This window comes from Oncorhynchus clarkii, chromosome 3, assembly GCF_045791955.1.
Source record: "Oncorhynchus clarkii lewisi isolate Uvic-CL-2024 chromosome 3, UVic_Ocla_1.0, whole genome shotgun sequence".
NCBI classification, from domain to species: Eukaryota; Metazoa; Chordata; class Actinopteri; order Salmoniformes; family Salmonidae; genus Oncorhynchus; species Oncorhynchus clarkii.
The window spans coordinates 8,213,223-8,233,049 of record NC_092149.1 but is presented as its reverse complement, the minus strand read 5'-3'; the positions used below and the strand labels follow the sequence as shown (position 1 = coordinate 8,233,049).

Below are 19,827 nucleotides of genomic sequence, written 5' to 3'. Positions count from 1 at the left end.
ACAGGATACATAATAATTCACTTCCTGCTTTAGTCACATGGCTTGTGACTCACCCTATGCCAATCCACTGACTTTGAAATGTCCTCGATGCATTGGTTTGATTGCACTTAGGTCAACATCAATTAGACTGAATCAAGAACAAACTTCCTTTTCAATATGGATTGGTTGATTTGTATGAATAATGGTTAATGTACCTACATGTACAGTAATTCCCCTCCAGGTTTGTGCACCTGTTGACTACAGCAACCCACTGACGGTGAAGAATCACAACGAGGTATTGAGATGCTTCAGCTCTCACCTCTCTCTGTTGGGGCTCCAGCACCTCCTCGTCTTTTCCCCTGTCCTTGTCCGGAGTGTTCACCGGGGGAAGGCCGTACACACCGTTCAGACACGTCCGCAGCATATCAAAGTTCTCATTCTCCGTCAGCGCCGGCTCCAGGTTACTGGGGTCAACCTGGGGTCAAGGACCAACGATGTCACTCAGTAGAGGCTAGGGTTGCAAAAACTGCCCAGGTTTTCCAGACATCCATCCTGGTTGGAAGATTCCTGGAATCAGGAGGGAAGGAATATCCAGAATCTTCCAACCAGGATTTCTGGAAAACCTGGGAGTTTGGGGAAAGTTCCCTGATTTTTACAACCCGAGAGGAAGATGAAACACCTGGTACTGACAAGCTTCTGACAGGCTGACATCTCTGGGCTCTGTTCCAATATGCAACCCACTAGCACACCTCTGGGCATTAAAGGATACATGAGGTTGGCACACGTGGTCATCACAAGGTGGCGAACCGGAGTCCGCATGGCATCCGTGGGTTCTGCCTTGATAAAATCCTTCAATAAAAGGAAGATATTGAGATGGGTCAACACAATCAGAACCACTTGACTGTAGCAGCCCTTATATCATAAAGCCTTTCTAACAGCTGCCTAAGATATAACAACTGTCATAGGCAGTCCTAAACAATGTTTTACAGTTGGTGTGATCTAAATCCAGTAACATTTAATGTAACCCTCCATCATAAGGGCAACAACGACACAACAGAGTACATAAACATGACCAACACTGACCATCATGACTCCCATGAGTTCCTGCTTGCGGACGAACATGTAGCCCTGATTACGTACGACGGTGCTGATGGCCCTGGCTATGAGGCCCACACTCTGAATCAGACTCAGCTTCATGGTCAGGTCCTGACGGGGGGGGATACAGCGTACACACACACAGAGACAGGGAGACAGACACAAACACAACAAAAACACGGACAGAGACAAACACACAGCTTCAGACTGTGTTCATGGCAATTGGCGATAGCAGTCCGAGGTTTAGTTTGTTCGCATCATTGTGAGCAAGACAACCAAATATTAGTTGTATAGTGCAGCCCTCAAGCATACATAGACAGTCACTTACCCTGATTCTAAAGTTCCCTATGCCATTCATAAAACATCTAGAGATAGCTGGATAGCCTAGAGCAGGAACAAGGGTTTCAACCGTAGTGATTTTTAGATTTTGTTGAAAATGTCAGGGGTCCATAAAAAAAATGTTAAAAAAACTTGATAAGAGCATCTCAATAATATAACTGTTTCAGAAAATGGCATAAGAAACAACAGCTTATGGTTGGGTAAGTCACACATTCTACTGAAGATGAATTTGACTACTTTTCAGTTGGCTTAAAAATCAATGTGTAGATAGATACAGGTCAACATGAATGAAACAATCAGAGTAGAGGGTGTATTTTTAAAGAACGATCATCCATGCCTTGATTTGAAGACTGTAAATGTCAGACAGAAATGTAAGCTTTGCGATCTGGAAGGGGAAAAAGAATTTGAACATCAAATTCCACCATCTGATTTGGCATCACAACCTAAGAGCTGGTGTGTGTCTTCGATCAAAGAGGAAACCACAAGGCCCTAGAAACACCAGTGTCAGACCGTGTTAGTAGGACATGGAGGGCATTCAGAAACACCATAGTGTCAGACCATGTTAGTGGAACATTCAAAAGCACTAAACGTTCTGAACTTCTGAAACAGAGGCAAACAAATACACTGCCTCCCATCATAACTACATGAGGAGGTGCTGATCTTTCAACTAGAGCCATTTACTTTTAAAAGTTCAGAAAGTTAAAGCAGCAGCGTTCTAGAGAGAAGAGATTGTTAGAGGAGTTTTAGTGAGAGATACAGAGGATCCTTCATTAGGGTCCAGTCACGGTACCTTGGTCTCTATTTTAATTCCCAGAACCTGCACAACATAAAAGCAACAAGGAGTTTAATCCACAAGTGTACGCTACTAGACGAGAATATAACCTATCCCCCTAAAGAGAAGAGAATATGCTCTTTCCCCTCATTAAGAAAATGTTATCAGACTACAGTGTTCCCCAGTTAGATGGTTAACCATGGTATGGGACAGCCATACATGAAATGTCTCACAGATACAGATGAACTCAACCTCTATTTCCACATTGCAGTAAAAAGGTTAGCAAATGTTACAATGCTAGTCAACTAACCTTAGCCAATTAAATGAGCCCTGTGTGGAACCCAAACGACTCGATGGATATAGACTCGGCTTCTTAGCATTAAACACCTTGTGTGTGTGTGTGTCCAATGACCCACCCTAACCACAGACATAAAATCCCATGATCCAATTCAAGTGGACATCTGGAGGTCAGTGTACATTGGCAGTGGCCCCTGAAGGCTGCAGTTTAACAGGACTCATTTAACCAAGACAACTATGGAGGCTAGTTTTCAGACAGTCATTGTGATGCTAAGCATATGGCCGGCAGCTACAGGAGAAGAACCCGAGGATATAAACCAGGTTCATCGGTAGCCATGGAGAGACAGAGACCTCCTGAATGATAGGAGTGAGACATTTGAAACACTAAAACGTAGCGTGACTTCTCCAACTGGTTGATATAATCACACATTCCTTTCACTGTGGTTTGTGCTGTGTGGTTTTATGTACCTTTCAAATACCTCAATTATGACCCATCGTTGGTTTTAACGATATTAACCACCAGTATGTAATTGTGAGCAGTGAGCCTGACCGACTGTACATCCCAAATTCACTATATAGTGCACTATGTAGGGAATAGGGTGCCATTTGGGATGGATCCTCTGTCTGACCAGCATGTCTTAACTCCATCAGACTCAGCCTTATCACAACTTCTGCTCTGTGAGGTCACTCAGTACCATGCCAACCCACACATGCTCACAGAACTTCTTCTCGTGAGGTCACTCGGTACCATGCCAACCCAAGCATGCTCACTGGGCCAACGGTAAAAAATAGATTCAGGAATAATGTGAAACTGCAGCTATTCTGACTACGCTAGCTGACGCTGCCATTGAGGAAAGAGAAAACACTACAAGTCGATGGTAAAACACAGTGCTATGTGGTGATCAGCAATGGGTATCGCTCAGTCATTATTTCCTCTCTCTGCAATGGGGGGGATAAATGGATGGTTGGAGAAGGGAGTGGGGTTTCATTTGACTGGCCGCACCTCTTTATAGGACATGTAGGGGCATTTAACAGGTCGGTCCCTGACGGCCTCTGTACTCTAACAGTATGGGCAGCCAAATGTAACAACCAAACTAACTCTCTTCAGTCTTTATGCTGATGAAGGCCTGGGCCTGTAGTGTCTCAGAGTAGGAGTGCTGATCTAGGGTCAGGTCCCCCCCCCTGTTATTCATTATGATTTAAAACTGATCCCAGATCAGCACTCAAACTTTGTGGCTATGTGCCCTAAAGGCCAAAACTGGTCCATTGAGACTGATGACAACATCGAAAGAACTATTTAAATTTGAGAGATGCTGGCTGTCTGTTTCATCCAGGCCTTCCTGACAGAGATTCCCTCTTGGGTCGAAACGTTGTGGACTAGCTTTATTAAAGGGATGTGGTGGAGCAATCATGTGAGTGTCTCCCCCAAGCCCTAGCTCCTTACCTTGGTGTTGAAGTGCTTACTGATGCTGCGGAGGATGTCTGAGTCGATGCGGGACAGGATCTGGTCCTCTGGGGCGTGGAGCGCTACGTAACCGTAACACAGGATCAACGTGCTCTTCATCTTCTCTACATCCAAGTCATTCTTGTCCTGAGGAGGAGGTGGTAGAGATGGGAAGATTACGGTGTAGGAGCTTGGTCTCCCAGACACAGATTGAGCCTAGTAGTGGACTAAAAAGCTGTCAACTTTATAAAAACCTTCAAATATATAAATTAGGCTAATTAAAAATCAGTTTATCAATACCTGTACACGTTTCCTTTAAAATTACTTTAGCAGGGCTTGATCGAGCTTGTCTGGTGAAATGGAACCAATGGAATAGTCCCAAAAGTGCAAACTGTGCCTACTGTACCTGGCACTCCAGGCAGGCTCAATCAAATGCTCAAAGTAGTAGAAAGAAATCAACAAACTCCATAAAATCTTCAATCTGAATGTGTTAAATTGCTGACTGTACGGTGTAGATAGAACCTCCAAGGCAGGCAGACATTGCCAAGTTTGTGTTTATCCACCTACAATGAAAATAAAAACAGGAATAGCACACTAACTTTGAGCAGGCTGAATATTCCTGAGGCTTTCTTGAAGGCGTCAGATTTCCCGAAGTCATCCAGTTTGGCCAGAGTGGCATCGAGATGACTGCTTGCACACAGCCCGATCCCCATGGCGACACCCTGGAAACCCATTACCCCACCCTATTAGCACAGTTTAATGGACGCTTCAGCCTCCAATGACCAAACAGTACATCTAGATGATCATTAACACCGGCATTACAATTTCACTACCACTCTCTATTAGGCCTAAAGACTGTAAAAACACCACCATTCCCAATCATCTGGTTAAAATACAACGGAAATGAGGGGAAACTTAACACCAGACACAGATTACAGCTTAGGAAGGCAGACGTGACCTCCCTTTGAAAATAAGCAAAGGCTTAAGTGTACATGTCACAAGACTGTCTTAACTGGGCAATTCAGCTGCACAAAGAAAGACTGTTCTGCCCGGCGACGCTCTGCCTTACACAGACAATTACATCACAGGTCACGCTGAACATATGATGATAAATAAAAGCAAATGCTATCAAGAGGATCATGGCCTGACTCAAACGGGGACGAAGAGGTTTTACCGCTCTCTCGATGGCGTCGTTGTGTCGTGCACTGATCAGCATCTCCTGTAGCTGCTTCTGGACCACTTCCTTATTGGAACACTGCTGCAGAGTCACACCAATGCACCTGTAGAGGAAACTCTGGAAAGAGCCATGAAGCCAAGACCAGAAACCTTGATAGTTTGTAGAAGACATTATTTTACTAAGATTTTGCTAAGGCTTATGAGGTTCTACCAACCTGGATACTTTGTAGAATATATTGTTTTAATAAGATTTTGTTAACGCTTATCAGGTTCAGAAGAGTTCCTTGGGGTACTTTTAAATAAGATCATGTTCAAAGAGACAAATAAATAGAATGTGTTACATCTCATGGTTAGGGCCAGGAGTTTTCCCTGAACTATAAGTGGAGACCAGAGAACTTCCTGGTCAGGTCATGAAGAACTCTTGGCCCTACTCATGGTTGAAGAGAGGTTAGGATGAGGTTATTCACTAACCTTCTCTTCCAGGGACTGGTTATAGGTGGACAGGTAACGTGTGGCCTCTATAGCCAGCTGACAGCTCCACTTGTCATCAGCTATGGCCACCAGGGACTTGGCTAGGAACTGTATATGTTCAAACAAATAATGCTGTATATCAAATCCCTTTGAAACAGAAAACACTTCTTATCCAACACTTATCCAACACTTGAAATACTGTTGACCCTGGTCAAAGAGGATGTTAGATAAAGATCACCATAGTGACTTATTGACAGTGTTGTGGGGACAGACAAAGAGGATGTTAGATAAAGATCACCATAGTGACTTATTGACAGTGTTGTGGGGACAGACAAAGAGGATGTTAGATAAAGATGGGCATACCTGTAATAGACTCTCTTCCCATTTCTTGTTGTCTAGTGTTTCTGGGGTAGACTCTGTAAAGAAGAATAGACCACACTACTCAGACCTCGCTCGCCGGACTTCCTCCCAGACAAAACATAAATAAATAAAAGAGCAGCAGCAGAATATTCTGTACACGTTCCAAAACCGACCAAAGAGCTAAAATGATTTAAGATGCGTTTTAATACCCTATGCTCTACTTCAATCCAAGCTATGTATTTTTATGATGGAAAGATGAAAATGGCCCACAGCTAAAAAAAATAAAAGAGGGTTCTCAAAAAAATATATATAGCCCATAAAATATTGCCTTTAAAATTGTGAATCACTTATAACATCCCTTAACTGCAGCTGTTGTGGTAGAAGCATGCGTCTTTTTTTATGTCCGTTCTCAGTAGAATACATGGAGGGAAAACTATTTTAAACCAGTCACATTAAAATGAGGTTGAAACAGCCTCCTAAGCTGTCAATACTGCAGCAGCAATACAAGTCCCTCAGGGTTATTTCTGCTTTGGAGAGAGAGATAAATTATGAGCCCCAAATAGCACCCTATTCAGTGCACAACTTTTGACCAGGGTCCATAGGCACTACATAGGGAATAGGGTGCCATTTGACAAACAGACATAGCTCGCTACAGGTTATAAGACTCCGGGGTCATTGAGTTGAGGTCCTTTACCTTCCAGGTAGCTGAGGAGAGCAGGGATCTCCTTCTCCCAGAGTGTCTCAGCGTTGGGGTGGATATTAGGACTTATAACGTTCAGTAGAGACAGAGACGGTGCACCATGGCCACGACTCCGGAACGGGAACGAACCATTCACCTGAGACACACACATCCCAACTTACAGGTAAGACAAAGACATAGCCTAGCTATTACCGGAGACATTGATCATATTTCATGGGGGTTTTAAATCAAGTTCACGTTTTATAACACCCACATAGCAAACTGAAATCCAGGAGCATTCAAGTGGCCTGTCATTAGGGTTTCATACTCACCAAGAGCCGCACCATCAGTATATGTGGAGAGGGAAGATTAACTGAATTAGAAAGAAGAAACAGATGAGAATAAACAGGGTTGATAGCAGACTAAGCATTATAATGAATGACTGAATGATTAACTGGCCAGGCTCATACTTCTCCCCACAAAGAGTTCAGCTTAATCATTGAAACAATGACCTTACAGTTCAGGACCCAGCTGACGCTAGTGCTTTATTTAGTGATAAATGTGGCTTCTCATTCAGCTAATCAGAACCAGACACTCTGGTCTGTCTGGCCTCTAAGAACCGACCAACAGCCCCTTAATGAGAACAAAATGGCTGTATAAAATACAGTTTCAACAAAGAAAACTAAAACATTCCCAATCCCAAAGAAGTGCTGACGAGGAGTGGGCCCGGGCTGCGACCATCTCATTTACATTAAAGGGACTGTGTGGCAAATCCCAATACGGAAACACCAGGCTGACTCTGAGCGGGAAAGGGAGGGAGGAAAAGACCCCCCCCCAGCTCAGATCCCCCCCCGGCTCATGGTGATGACATCATAATGCCTTGTTAATATGAATGTAATGTGTATGAACCTACTGTAAATGTCTACCAGGGAGGAATGGATAAAAAAAAAAAATATTATGTTGCACACCTAGTAAATGGAGCTCCTTCTTCTAAAAGACACCTACCATGCTCGTTGAAGTCGATGTTGAAGTTGGGCTCCTGGGAGGCTCTCTTCTTGGTTCCCAGCAGCGTGAGGCTCTTACAGAGCGGTGCGGTGGCGTTGGAGTACTGACCTGGGGTCAGGTAGTACAGCAGCATGGGCCACAGGACCTGAAGAGACAGACAGACAGTCAGGTAGTACAGCATGCAACACAGCACCTGCCACAGATGTACAGTAATATCACAACATTGACTTCGCCTGGTGCAATTAAACCAATAGAATAGTCACAAAAGTGCAAACCCAGAGCTCCTAGGCATGCTAAATCAAACCCAGAGCTATAAATCAAACACAAAATATTTAATGTATGATTTGAACCCAATTCTGCAGAGATGTAATACCCTGAAGGCATGGTAAATTATTGTTCTCTTCAGTCTTTGTCAATGCCTTGTCTCATAGCTTCCAGTGGGAAGTAATACAAGAGACATATCATCTCAGAGAGTGTTGATGTTGGGAACTGCAAAGGAACAAGTAACTAAGAGCAGAGTGATTGGCTGTAAAACAGACAGGGTGATGCCGTCTTTGGATGTGAGCTGGTTTTCCCCTCAAGACATCTGATGATAGGAAAATATGAACTGACTGAGCTTCTTTACACAAAACCCCATATTATAGCAATTCCACCCTCAGCCTCTTCTCATAAAACGGTATTATGTTTGGTGTTAAGTGTGACTTGGCTTCAACGTATTCGAAAGCCGTTTTTTCAGCAGGAACAAACATTAAAATGTCATTTGTTCACTGCCTCTATACCTGAAATGATTCCATGAACGACAAAATATGTTTGTGAATAAACAGGCTGATCAGATACATAATGTTAATGTGAGAGAAGAAAACAGGTGATGGATTGCCTGCCTGCCGAGAGAGAACTCTTATCTCCATGCAGTAGACTCACGTCAGTCAGGCGTCCCACGGTCGTAGTGAAGAGGTGAAGTGTGTTGTCACACATGCTACGCAGCGCCTCATTGGTCACTTCCTCCGGGTCACTGGGGCGCTGGCCTGGACGCTGCAACAGACCAAACCCACACACAGTTCTTTAGAAACACACGGACCACCATATACAAGTCAGAGAGTAGTTTTAACTGATCCACCATCTACAATGTCATGCTAATCCCTCGCCAAGGATAATGTGTTAAGACCAAAAGGGATTGTAGATATGACAAACGTACATAGTAGGTGTCGGGGAGAGCACAGTGTTGGATGATAAACTTGACCAGCAGATCCCCTCCCTCCAGCTCCAGGTAACCATGGTGAGCCATGGCACTGATCACCTGGACAACCCTCTTCTTCACCTGCAGGGGGCAACGACAGACAGAGGTCAGAGGTCAAGCAAAACACTAATACAACACAACAAGAATAAAATGTAGCGCCGGTTTCCTGATTAAGCATATGTTTGTACTAAAAGACATGTTATAGTTTATTGAAAGTGATTTTCAAACCAGGACCAGATTTAATCCATGTCTGGGAAATTGGCCCATAAAGTATGATATGTTTCCCAATGGAAAATGTGTTTTTTACAGCACATGGGTCATTGAAACTGTGTTCATTGTTATTTTCTATGCCTTTTAGGAGAGAAAACGATGCCAAATTGTAACAGTTTAATATTTACACGACATGAGGTTACCTTATTGCTGTGGTCAGCCAGTGGTTGTCTGATGCTGGCCAGGATGAGAAGCTTCTTCGACTCCATAATGGATGCTAGATCACAGACAGAAAGCCTTGAGTAACATCATGAGGTCATTTCATATCAAAACAAGTCCTTTGTAAGTACCAGTGATGCTTTCAAATCCAGAGAACAGGGTCACATAACACTAACTGCTAATGTAGTCATTTTGACTGTTCGTGAATGCATTTTATTACTCTGCCATTTAAGTCATGCCCGCCCCCCCCCCCCTCCGTTCTTGACCTGCCTGAAATAAGTCTACATAAAAAGACATGGGTTGTTAGAATCTTAATATCACAAACAGAAGTGGAGTTTTGTCTAGTGGAGGGGTTAAGAGGGCATATCATTATTTGAATGGTTTTACACCATAAATTGGTGTGGATGTTTTTGATCAGATGGCACAGCTGCACTCTGAAAGGAGGCACCCGCTGCTGGCCTGTTGCTGTGTTTTACAACATGCTTGACTTGGCTGCTGTCAACACACACACACACACACACACACACACACACGTGTTGTTCAAGAAGTGCATGGCCAACACCATGCCCAGGAGAGACTTCATCACGATTCTGGCATATGGGCTACCTGAGAGACATAGGAGAGTCAAGGCAGCAGCAGATTCCCCATGAGCCTTTGCACGAGGCAAATTGCAAACAGCTCCCAGGGAGGAGACAGATGCACAAAGAACAGAACCCAAGACACCCGTGTCCCCTGCAAATGACGTGTGGTGAAAAAATAACAAAGTGGTGAAGATGTGTCGACTGTTAGGACAAGGGATAACCGCTAAATAAAATCCAACTGATGCCATTATGTGAAGCACACCATGTACAGTGGCTTGGGATTTGTTTTGTTATGTTTCAGCCCTATCCTAAAATGTATTCAAGTTTGTTTTCCCCCTCAATCTACACACAATACCTCATAATGACAAAGCAAAAACAGGTTAAGACATTTTTGCTAATTTATCAAAATAGAAAAACATAAATATTACATTTACATAAGTATTCAGACCCTTTACTCGGTACTTTGTTAAAGCACCTTTGGCAGTGATTACAGCATTGAGTCTTCTTGGGTATGACGCAGCAAGCTTGGCACACCTGTATTTGGGAACTTTCTCCCATTCTTCTCTGCAGATACTCTCAAGCTCTGTCAGGTTGGATGGGGTGCGTTGCTGCACAGCTATCTCTCAAGAGATGTTCGATCAGGTTCAAGTCCGGACTCTGGCTGGGCAAATCAAGGACATTCAGAGACTTGTCCCTTAGCCACCCCTGCGTTGTCTTGGCTGTGTGCTTAGGGTCATTGTCCTATTGGAAGGTGAACCTTCGCCCCAGTCTGAGGTCCTGAGTGCTCTGGAGCAGGTTATCATCAAGGATCTCTCTGTACTTTGCTCCATTCATCTTTGCCTCAATTCTGACTAGTCTCCCAGTCCCTGCTGCTGAAAAACACCCACACAGCCTGATGCTGCCACCACCATGCTTCACCATAGGGATGGTGCCAGGTTTCCTCCAGATGTGACACTTGGCATTCAGGCCTAAGAGTTCAACCTTGCTTTTATCAGACAAGAGAATCTTGTTTATCATGGTCTATGAATCTTTAGGTGCCTTTTAGGAAGGAAAAGCAGCCAACAAGTGTACAGCATATGTGGGAACTCCTTCAAGACTGTTGGAAAAGCATTCCAGGTGAAGCTGGTTGAGAGAATGCCAAGAGTGTGCAAAGCTGTTATCAAGGCAAAGGGTGGCTACTTTGAAGAATCTAAAATGTAAACTATATTTTGATTTGTTTAACACTTTTTTTGGTCACTATATGATTCCATATGTGTTATTTCATAGTTTTGATATCTTCACTATTATTCTACAATGTAGAAAATCGTAAAATAAAGAAAAACCCTTGAATGAGTAGGTGTTCAAACTTTTGACCGGTACTGTATATATTGTAGTGTCTATATGTATACTGTAGTAGTGAGTAGTGACTATAGGCATACACTACTGTTAGTAGTAGCGCCTATATATATTTACTGTATTAGTTTGTAGTAGTGTCTATATATACACTGCAGTAAGTGCCTCCTGTCCTGTGCAGACAGGCCCGAGCCAGACTAACTAGCAGTCTTACTGGAGGAGTTGATGAGGTGTCGGAGCACAGCCAGGGAGCCCATGCGGATTCTCTCATTACTGTTCTCCAGTTTCTGAAGCACAAACATGACCAGCCGGTCTGGGAAGGTGTTGGCTAGGAAGGAAGGAAGCGTATGGCACAGAGTCAGACCACTGTTTAAAGTTTAAACACATTTACCTCTGAGTGAAGTCACACCATCTAAGATCTAAATCATGGATTATCTCATTACAGGAGGACATGGTGTCCATCATGTAGTTTCTCTGCAGCAGCTCCGTGTTCTAGAATAACAAAGACCTTATTCACAATGGCACCCTATTCCCTTTATAGTGCACTACTGTTGACCAGGGCCTATAGGGTTCTGGTCAGAAGTAGAGCACTATATAGAGAGTAGGGTACCTCTTGAGACACAAGGAGTCCTGTCCTGTATTAGTTGAAGAGGGAAAACAGTCTGGAACTCTGAATATGGTATATCGTCCTAGTACAGTACCATGTAGGTAACAGAACCAATTAATACTGATATTCTACAATTCCATGATCATTTTATATTATACAATGTGAAGGAAATTACCCAGATCTGAAAATATATAAAACACTGCTCAAAAAAATAAAGGGAACACATAAACAACACAATGTAACTCCAAGTCAATCACACTTCTGTGAAATCAAACTGTCCACTTAGGAAGCAACACTGATTGACAATAAATTTCACATGCTGTTGTGCAAATGGAATAGACAACAGGTGGAAATTATAGGCAATTAGCAAGACACCCCCAATAAAGGAGTGGTTCTGCAGGTGAAAACCACAGACCACTTCTCAGTTCCTATGCTTCCTGGCTGATGTTTTGGTCACTTTTGAATGCTGGCGGTGCTTTCACTCTAGTGTTAGCATGAGACGGAGTCTACAACCCACACAATTGGCTCAGGTAGTGCAGCTCATCCAGGATGGCACATCAATGCGAGCTGTGGCAAGAAGGTTTGCTGTGTCTGTCAGCGTAGTGTCCAGAGCATGGAGGCGCTACCAGGAGACAGGCCAGTACATCAGAAGACGTGGAGGAGGCCGTAGGAGGGAAACAACCCATCAGCAGGACCGCTACCTCTGCCTTTGTGCAAGGAGGAGCACTGCCAGAGCCCTGCAAAATGGCCTCCAGCAGGCCACAAATGTGCATGTGTCTGCTCAAACGGTCAGAAACAGACTCCACGAGGGTGGTATGAGGGCCCGACGTCCACAGGTGGGGGTTGTGCTTACAACCCAACACCGTGCAGGACGTTTAGCATTTGCCAGAGAACACCAAGATTGGCAAATTCGCCACTGGCGCCCTGTGCTCTTCAGATGAAAGCAGGTTCACACTGAGCACATGTGACAGACGTGACAGTCTGGAGACACCGTGGAGAACGTTCTGCTGCCTGCAACATCCTCCAGCATGACCGGTTTGGCGGTGAGTCAGTCGTGGTGTGGGGTGGCATTTCTTTGGGGGGCCGCACAGCCCTCCATGTGCTCGCCAGAGGTAGCCTGACTGCCATTAGGTACCGAGATGAGATCCACAGACCCCTTGTGAGACCATATGCTGGTGCGGTTGGCCCTGGGTTTCTCCTAATGCAAGACAATGCTAGACCTCATGTGGCTGGAGTGTATCAGCAGTTCCTGCAAGAGGAAGGCATTGATGCTATGGACTGGCCCGCCCGTTCCCCAGACCTGAATCCAATTGAGCACATCTGGGACATCATGTCTCGCTCCATCCACCAACGCCACGTTGCACCACAGACTGTCCAGGAGTTGGCGGATGCTTTAGTCCAGGTCTGGGAGGAGATCCCTCAGGAGACCATCCGCCACCTCATCAGGAGCATGCCCAGGTGTTGTAGGGAGGTCATACAGGCACGTGGAGGCCACACACACACACTACTGAGCCTAATTTTGACTTGTTTTAAGGACATTACATCAACATTGGATCAACCTGTAGTGTGGTTTTCCACTTTAATTTTGAGTGTGACTCCAAATCCAGACCTCCATGGGTTGATAAATTTGATTTCCATTGATAATGTGTGATTTTGTTGTCAGCACATTCAACTATGTAAAGAAAAAAGTATTTAATAAGAATATTTCATTCATTCAGATCTAGGATGTGTTATTTTAGTGTTCCCTTTATTTTTTTTGAGCAATATATATATATATATATATATATACACACACACATCTCAAAAAAATAAAGGGAACACTAAAATAATATATATAGGCCCAGACAGTAATCTCTAGATGCAAGCACACAGAATGCTCACAGTCCAAACTATGATGACCAGCCCCTCATAAAATCCTTCTACACGTTGCAGCCAAAAGGTCTTCAAGCCAAACTCCATAAGTTGGAAGAGCAGTGAAGACAGACATGTGGCATATTGCTGCAGCAGCATTGTGTCTGTGTGGCAGGGGGACTGTTGCTTAAATCCCTCCCTCCCCAACAGGCAGCAAATGACACCTGGATTACAACTCCACACAGTGGTCCACTGACTGGTCTAACAAAGACCAGGTCAAGGGGCCTGTTCTAGAACCTTCCAGTAGAAATAGATTGGGTAGAACAGTTGTGATTGTCATGTAGTATAAGGAATCGTGTCAATTCTATTCAACGCATTTCTATCTGTAACATTCACTTAAATGACTACAACCCTGACCTCTCAATCCAATAAACCCAGAGAACAACACACACAGATTATTGAAGAACAGAAAACCAACCTAGAATGCTGAAGCATCTCAATACCTCGTTGTGATTCTTCACCGTCAGTGGGTTGCTGTAGTCAACAGGCGCACAAACCTGGAGGGGGAGCAAAATGAGAATGACTGTACATGTAGGTACATGAACTATTATTCATACAAATCAACCAATCCATATTGAAAAGGAAGTTCGTTCTTGATTCAGTCTAATTGATGTTGACCTAAGTGCAATCAAACCAATTTGAAATTTCAAAGGTGCATAGGGTGAGTCACAAACCATGTGACTACAACAGGAAGTGATTTATTATGTATCCTGTTATAGAGAAACCTTATAGTCAGTGTCTAGTATCACTAGCTATGCTAAATACAGAAAAACATGTTATTGACATTGTGCAAACAGCCTAGGCGGAGTGACAAGGAGCTTTGTGTGTTCAAGGAAGTCCTTTCAAATCAAATGTTATTAGTTATATCAACAGTGTGCAGCATGTGTAAAAGGTGCAGTGAAATGCTTGCATGCTAGCTCCCTCCACATTGCATTGTACTGTGCCATCAGGGGACTGTCACTTTGCCGTACCTGCTGGTTTAGAGTAGTGAGCAGGCTGTCGATCTGCGTCTCCAGAACTCTGCTGCCCATGTTCACAGAAGCATCCAGAACTTGACACAGGCTCTGCAGGGGAGGTGAAAACAACATGAGCTGATTAGTGAGCAGAGCAGACAGTGTTGGGAAACTATGTAGACTAAAATACTGATACAGGACTGATGAATGACTGGGAGAGTAGGACTCCATTAAAGAAGAAATGCAAGTCCAATCAACATAAATACCAGAGTGCCAGACTGCAGAGTACCCTGGTCTGAATCGGTATGTGCTTCAGTCAACTCCACAGCTAACTACCATTGTCATGCCAAGACAACCAGACATCTTGGCGTGAGAACATGACAAGCATGTAGGGGGCCCTACCTCCCGGGGGCCCTATCTGTTTGACAGGCCACTGGCAGGTCAGCAGAGTTAACTATTACACACACAGATCTGGACCAGGCAAACTGCTGAACTCTCTGGGTGCCTCACATACAGCACTTTATTCCCTGTATAGAACACCAGCAGCGGTCATTAGAGGCCGACCTACCTTACTGATGACGTAATGCTCCGTGTTCTTCTTGTACAGGGAGAGGATTGTGGGAATGAGTTTGGGAAGCTGCTCCTCCAGTTTATCATGGGCCATCAGGTGACTCATGGATCCCACTGCTTCTGCCACCGTCAGTCGTAGCTTTAGTCGTAGCTACGAGCCATTAGTCGTAGCTAAAATGGAGGAATACAGGGAAGCTGCTCCTCCAGTTTATCATGGGCCATCAGGTGACTCATGGATCCCACTGCTTCTGCCACCGTCAGTCGTAGCTACAGCCCCAGCCAGGGAGAGAGAGAGAGAGAGAGAGAGAGAGAGAGAGAGAAACACCACAGTTAGTCGTAGCTACAGCCCCAGCCAGGGAGAGAGAGCGAAAGAAACACCACAGTTAGTCGTAGCTAAAATGGAGGAATACAGAGTTTATGACCAGATTACAGATAAGGGACTATTTGTTAGCCCACAAGCCTAGACCAACCTGCACTGTGATTATGTCCTCTACTCAGATACCACAAGAAAACATTTCTGCATAACCTTGCTGAGAATTAACCAGGCAAATATGTCCAGGAAACTCTCCTAAATGTCTTTATTCATCTGATATCAGTCATTGACCTGGCTGTGACTGTGGACCTCTCTCCTCCCTTCCCTATAAATACCAGCACACAGTCTAAGGGGTTGCGTTTATCAAGACATCCCTACAACAGAGGGACCGTTGAGACAAATGTAATTAGGAGAAATAAATTGGTTTCCTGCTCCTCTTAATGTAATGTGGTGTACCTTGGATTCCCTGCTCTGGAGCCAGCTGCAGTAGAGGATGTCGTAGGCTGCGTAGATCTCGCTGGAGAACGTGTCCTTTCTCACCGTCGGGTCGGGAGCTTTGTCCAGGTTGGCTAGGTACTCCAGGATACTCTCACTGAAGTGGGACAGAGCTGGGAGAAGGAGGGAAGGTCTGTAAACTGGGTCTGGTAATACATGTTTAACCATGTACAATAATAATAATCAAATATAATGCTACAGTATGTTGGACATAGTGCATCTAGTCCTACCAGAGGAGAACACCCACTTCATGTTGTCCTGCTTGGCCATGCCCAGCATTGGGAGCATGGTGCCCAAGATGGCATTGAGAAACGGCACCATACCATAAACTGTCAACAAAAGTAAGATTAGACGTTAGACTCTATTACAATGCTAAGAGATCTCTAAGCAATTTGAACACACTGAGGGGGATAGTCTTTGTAAGAAGACAAAACTGCTTCTCGGAAGCTAGGTGACAGGACAGAAAGGATACATGTCAGCAGCCTCAGTATTTAGACAGCTCTATACAGTGTGCTTGACACTGTTGTGTCTGGTGTTTGCCTACCGTTGGATTCAGAGAGGCTTGCTAATGTTTGGACCACAAAAAAATGAGGCAGGATCCCTGGCTGGAACTTGCTGAGGATTTCCTCCATGATGTCATTGATGTACTTGTTTCCCACAGCAACCAGAATATTGCTGGCTGCCTGTTGCCAATCAGGTACAACATCCTGTAAAAACATGAAAACTGAGCTGTTGAATCAAACCCTGGGCCGTTGTTTTCATGTAAATACAAAAACTAACATACTATCCATGTGTTCAGATTGATGCAATGGCCTCAATGTTAGAACAAAGTATAACCACTGATAAATCAAGTACATTCTCAGAAGAATAACTAGAGTACATGTAATATCAGGCTAAAAGCATAGAAATTGAAAGACCAACTTTGTATTTCAGATGAGACCAAATAACAATCATCAGAAACAATCTAACCTTTGACCGGGTCATTTCATCGGAGGCCAAAGAAATGATGCTTTTGATTTTCAGGTAACTGATATCGTCTATCTTGGTCTTCACAATCAGCTCAATGGTCTGCAGTATGACAACTCTGTGCCCAACAATAAGCTGCAGGAATATAAGTTTACATTGTAATTCACTTCAAAACACAGGCCTTAAGTCTACATGCATTAATGTCAACACAGTGGCCTGTATGAAAAGTCTCTCCCATACAGTACATGTCATCATCTCTTTTGTATTCGTATCATTGGTGCAGCACATGCAGAGTCCCAGTCAACAGAGAAGTGATGATAAGGTCTCCAGCTTCTGGAAGGATGTGTGTTATTGCTTCATGTTAGAACATATCACATCCTAATGCAATCTTTTATTATTTCATATTGTTGTTGCACTGTCGAGAAGGAACCTGCAAGTAAGCATTTCATTGGACGATGTATACCATGTGTATCCCATGCAAAAGACTAATACAACTCTAAAACCTTATCTCTCCAGCATTGTAAGGAAATCTGCAGCACAGAGCAGCATTGGTGCTGTCTGAAATTGCACTTGCATCAGAGGACTATGGTCACACACAGTACAGTAGCCTTCTCATATCTAAGAACCCTTTCACTGTCACACCTCCACTTCCCATGTTGAGAGTGAAAGTTACATCAAGGATGTTGACAGGACAGATAAATTGCTGAAATTCAGAGGAATGACACCTCAAAAACAGAACTAGAAATCTATGCTGTTATTCAGGTACAATGGAAACATATGACTGCCACAGTAGGTTTTAAACATCAGGCTTGTATTACAATTGTCTTGGGTCTTGGTAGTAAAAAGATTATATTAATATTGTTAACATAGAGCAATGTTTACATAGGCCAGCATTGAGCACCAACTACCTCAACACAAATACAGACACAGATAGCCTACAAACATGGGCCACATCAAGTTCAGCATAAATTGCTAATGAGACTGGGGACGTTCTATTATAGTGTTCCAGTCTCTCTAATCAACAGTAAGTGGCAGTAGTAGTGGTGGTGTCTGACCTTGGGGTGCTTGACCAGGTAGTCCTGGCACATGGACAGGACCTTGTTAGGCTGCTGCTTCCCCAGGGTCAGTATGGACTTCCTGACCTGCTCTCTGACCACTGGGTCCTTGTCATTGGCTGAATCCAGCAGGGCCAGGGTCACCTCTGACGGGGAGAGAAGACATGGAGGAGGAGTGAGAGAATACAGAATAGATGTGGAAGAGTGAGACAAATGAGAGACCTGGGGTCTATTCATACAACCAAACAGCATGCAAGGGATAGCCAATATCAAAAGAGGTAATGGCATAAGCACACAACTATGAATAGAGGTCACTCACGCTCCACATCTGACTCCTCCATTGTGCCTGTCTGAAGGCTGGGACTGGAGATATTTAGGATTTCATTTGGTGGTCAGAAAGGGTTCAAACTTGTTCATCTGGTTTCACCACACTGCAAAGAGAGAAAACATGCATGTTTGACATGTCAAAGAATGTAGTCTATGGTAAAAGTGAGGCGAATGGAGAGAACACCAACACAATGTGATTATTATTCATGTGCTAAAAAACGGTGCAATCTCCATTATATTCTCACTGGCGATGATGTTCAGTAACATCATGACTAGCTCAGTGGCGTCACTTTGTGTGGCAACTTTAAGACTAGTGCAAACAGCCACATGACATGTCCTATGCTGGATACAAACAAACTGAGTTACAACACACCGTTGCAGTGCATGACAAAGTCAATCAACTGTTAACTAGCTGTCAAATCATAACGAGCCTGAACCTGAAAACAGTCAGAGAGAAGTGCAGCACTTCCTTGTCAGACCAAGACTTGTTTTTCTTGGTTGGGATATTACTGTGGCTAAGTTAGCTATTCCACATGTTCTGCGCTGGTAAGTGGTTAATAGTATGGTTGTTGTCAATATGCTATAATTGAATTTGGATACATGAAGTGTCGTCGACCTATTTTGTCTATTGCTACAGGTGACAACAAGCTAGCTCTGTTTCGGACTGAGACAGAAGGGCAAGCTCTGTAACAGAGCTCGCTAGCGGTCACCTGTAGCAATAGACAATGTGGGTCGATGACATTTCACGTATTCAATTCTAGTATATTGACAACATCCATACTGTTAACCTTATACCAGCGGCGACCATGTGGAATGATGAGCGTCGTCAAATGCAGCAAAGTAGGCTCCCCACCTTTCAAACAGCCCGTCTGACAGGCTAGCTGGATGTTAACTAACTAGCAAGCAGGCTAGCTAACGTTACACACAATTGCAAGGATGAATCTCCTCACACGCAGTAATCCAGTGAAGATGCGATGTATATTGTCCGATACTTGGCTGACTAACTGTCTTCCACTGTGATATCGTATTTTTCCTCAATATAAAGAGAGAGACTTGTTAGCATCCAGTAGCTAGATTAGCTCTACGCCACTGCAACGCATCGCAGGTTAACACCCCTAATCATGTGCGTCGAGTCAGTGTGGGCGTGACTTTGACAGCAGTTCAGCAGGTTGAATGATTTTGATCCATGTGATAGATCACTGACTGGATATCACGAGGTACGTGAGATCTCACTTTTCTGTAACATTTGCAACGTTATAGCCATAGGAAAGTAATGTGTTTTTGTGTCATGCATCATGACTTGAAATACTTTGACAATGTGTACTGGATACGTCTCAAAATCTATGTTTTTATATTCAATTTCTATTTTCTATCCAACAATTACAGCAATATTAGCCATATTACTGCGAGCATGCGCTGACCAACCAGCAAGTG

The 19,827-nt window shown here is 43.9% G+C and overlaps 1 protein-coding gene across 6 annotated transcripts in view; it reads right to left on the bottom strand.

The window, feature by feature from the left end:
• LOC139387322 (maestro heat-like repeat family member 1) overlaps positions 1-19,534 on the bottom strand; it is a 38,020-nt gene extending 18,486 nt beyond the window's left edge. For 2 of the 6 annotated variants that reach the window (XM_071133450.1, XM_071133486.1), the window contains exons 1-26: positions 19,247-19,518; positions 18,386-18,497; positions 18,067-18,212; positions 17,015-17,146; positions 16,590-16,752; positions 16,276-16,374; positions 16,007-16,158; positions 15,236-15,376; positions 14,686-14,778; positions 14,133-14,211; positions 11,411-11,524; positions 9,268-9,341; positions 8,813-8,935; positions 8,539-8,649; positions 7,618-7,762; positions 6,945-6,985; positions 6,628-6,769; positions 5,937-5,989; positions 5,574-5,681; positions 5,101-5,220; positions 4,526-4,648; positions 3,927-4,073; positions 2,204-2,230; positions 1,063-1,185; positions 749-828; positions 299-443 (exon numbers count right to left, since the gene is read on the bottom strand). In XM_071133450.1, coding sequence (XP_070989551.1) covers positions 299-443; positions 749-828; positions 1,063-1,185; positions 2,204-2,230; positions 3,927-4,073; positions 4,526-4,648; positions 5,101-5,220; positions 5,574-5,681; positions 5,937-5,989; positions 6,628-6,769; positions 6,945-6,985; positions 7,618-7,762; positions 8,539-8,649; positions 8,813-8,935; positions 9,268-9,341; positions 11,411-11,524; positions 14,133-14,211; positions 14,686-14,778; positions 15,236-15,376; positions 16,007-16,158; positions 16,276-16,374; positions 16,590-16,752; positions 17,015-17,146; positions 18,067-18,212; positions 18,386-18,407 — 2,703 coding nt within the window. In that variant the 5' untranslated portion in view covers positions 18,408-18,497; positions 19,247-19,518. Of the gene's footprint in view, positions 1-298; positions 444-748; positions 829-1,062; positions 1,186-2,203; positions 2,231-3,926; positions 4,074-4,525; positions 4,649-5,100; positions 5,221-5,573; positions 5,682-5,936; positions 5,990-6,627; positions 6,770-6,944; positions 6,986-7,617; positions 7,763-8,538; positions 8,650-8,812; positions 8,936-9,267; positions 9,342-11,410; positions 11,525-14,132; positions 14,212-14,685; positions 14,779-15,235; positions 15,377-16,006; positions 16,159-16,275; positions 16,375-16,589; positions 16,753-17,014; positions 17,147-18,066; positions 18,213-18,385; positions 18,498-19,246 lie in introns of all 6 variants that reach the window. The other 4 variants (XM_071133463.1, XM_071133456.1, XM_071133471.1 and 1 more) reach the window with 4 other exon arrangements.
• Positions 19,535-19,827: the final 293 nt, after the last annotated feature.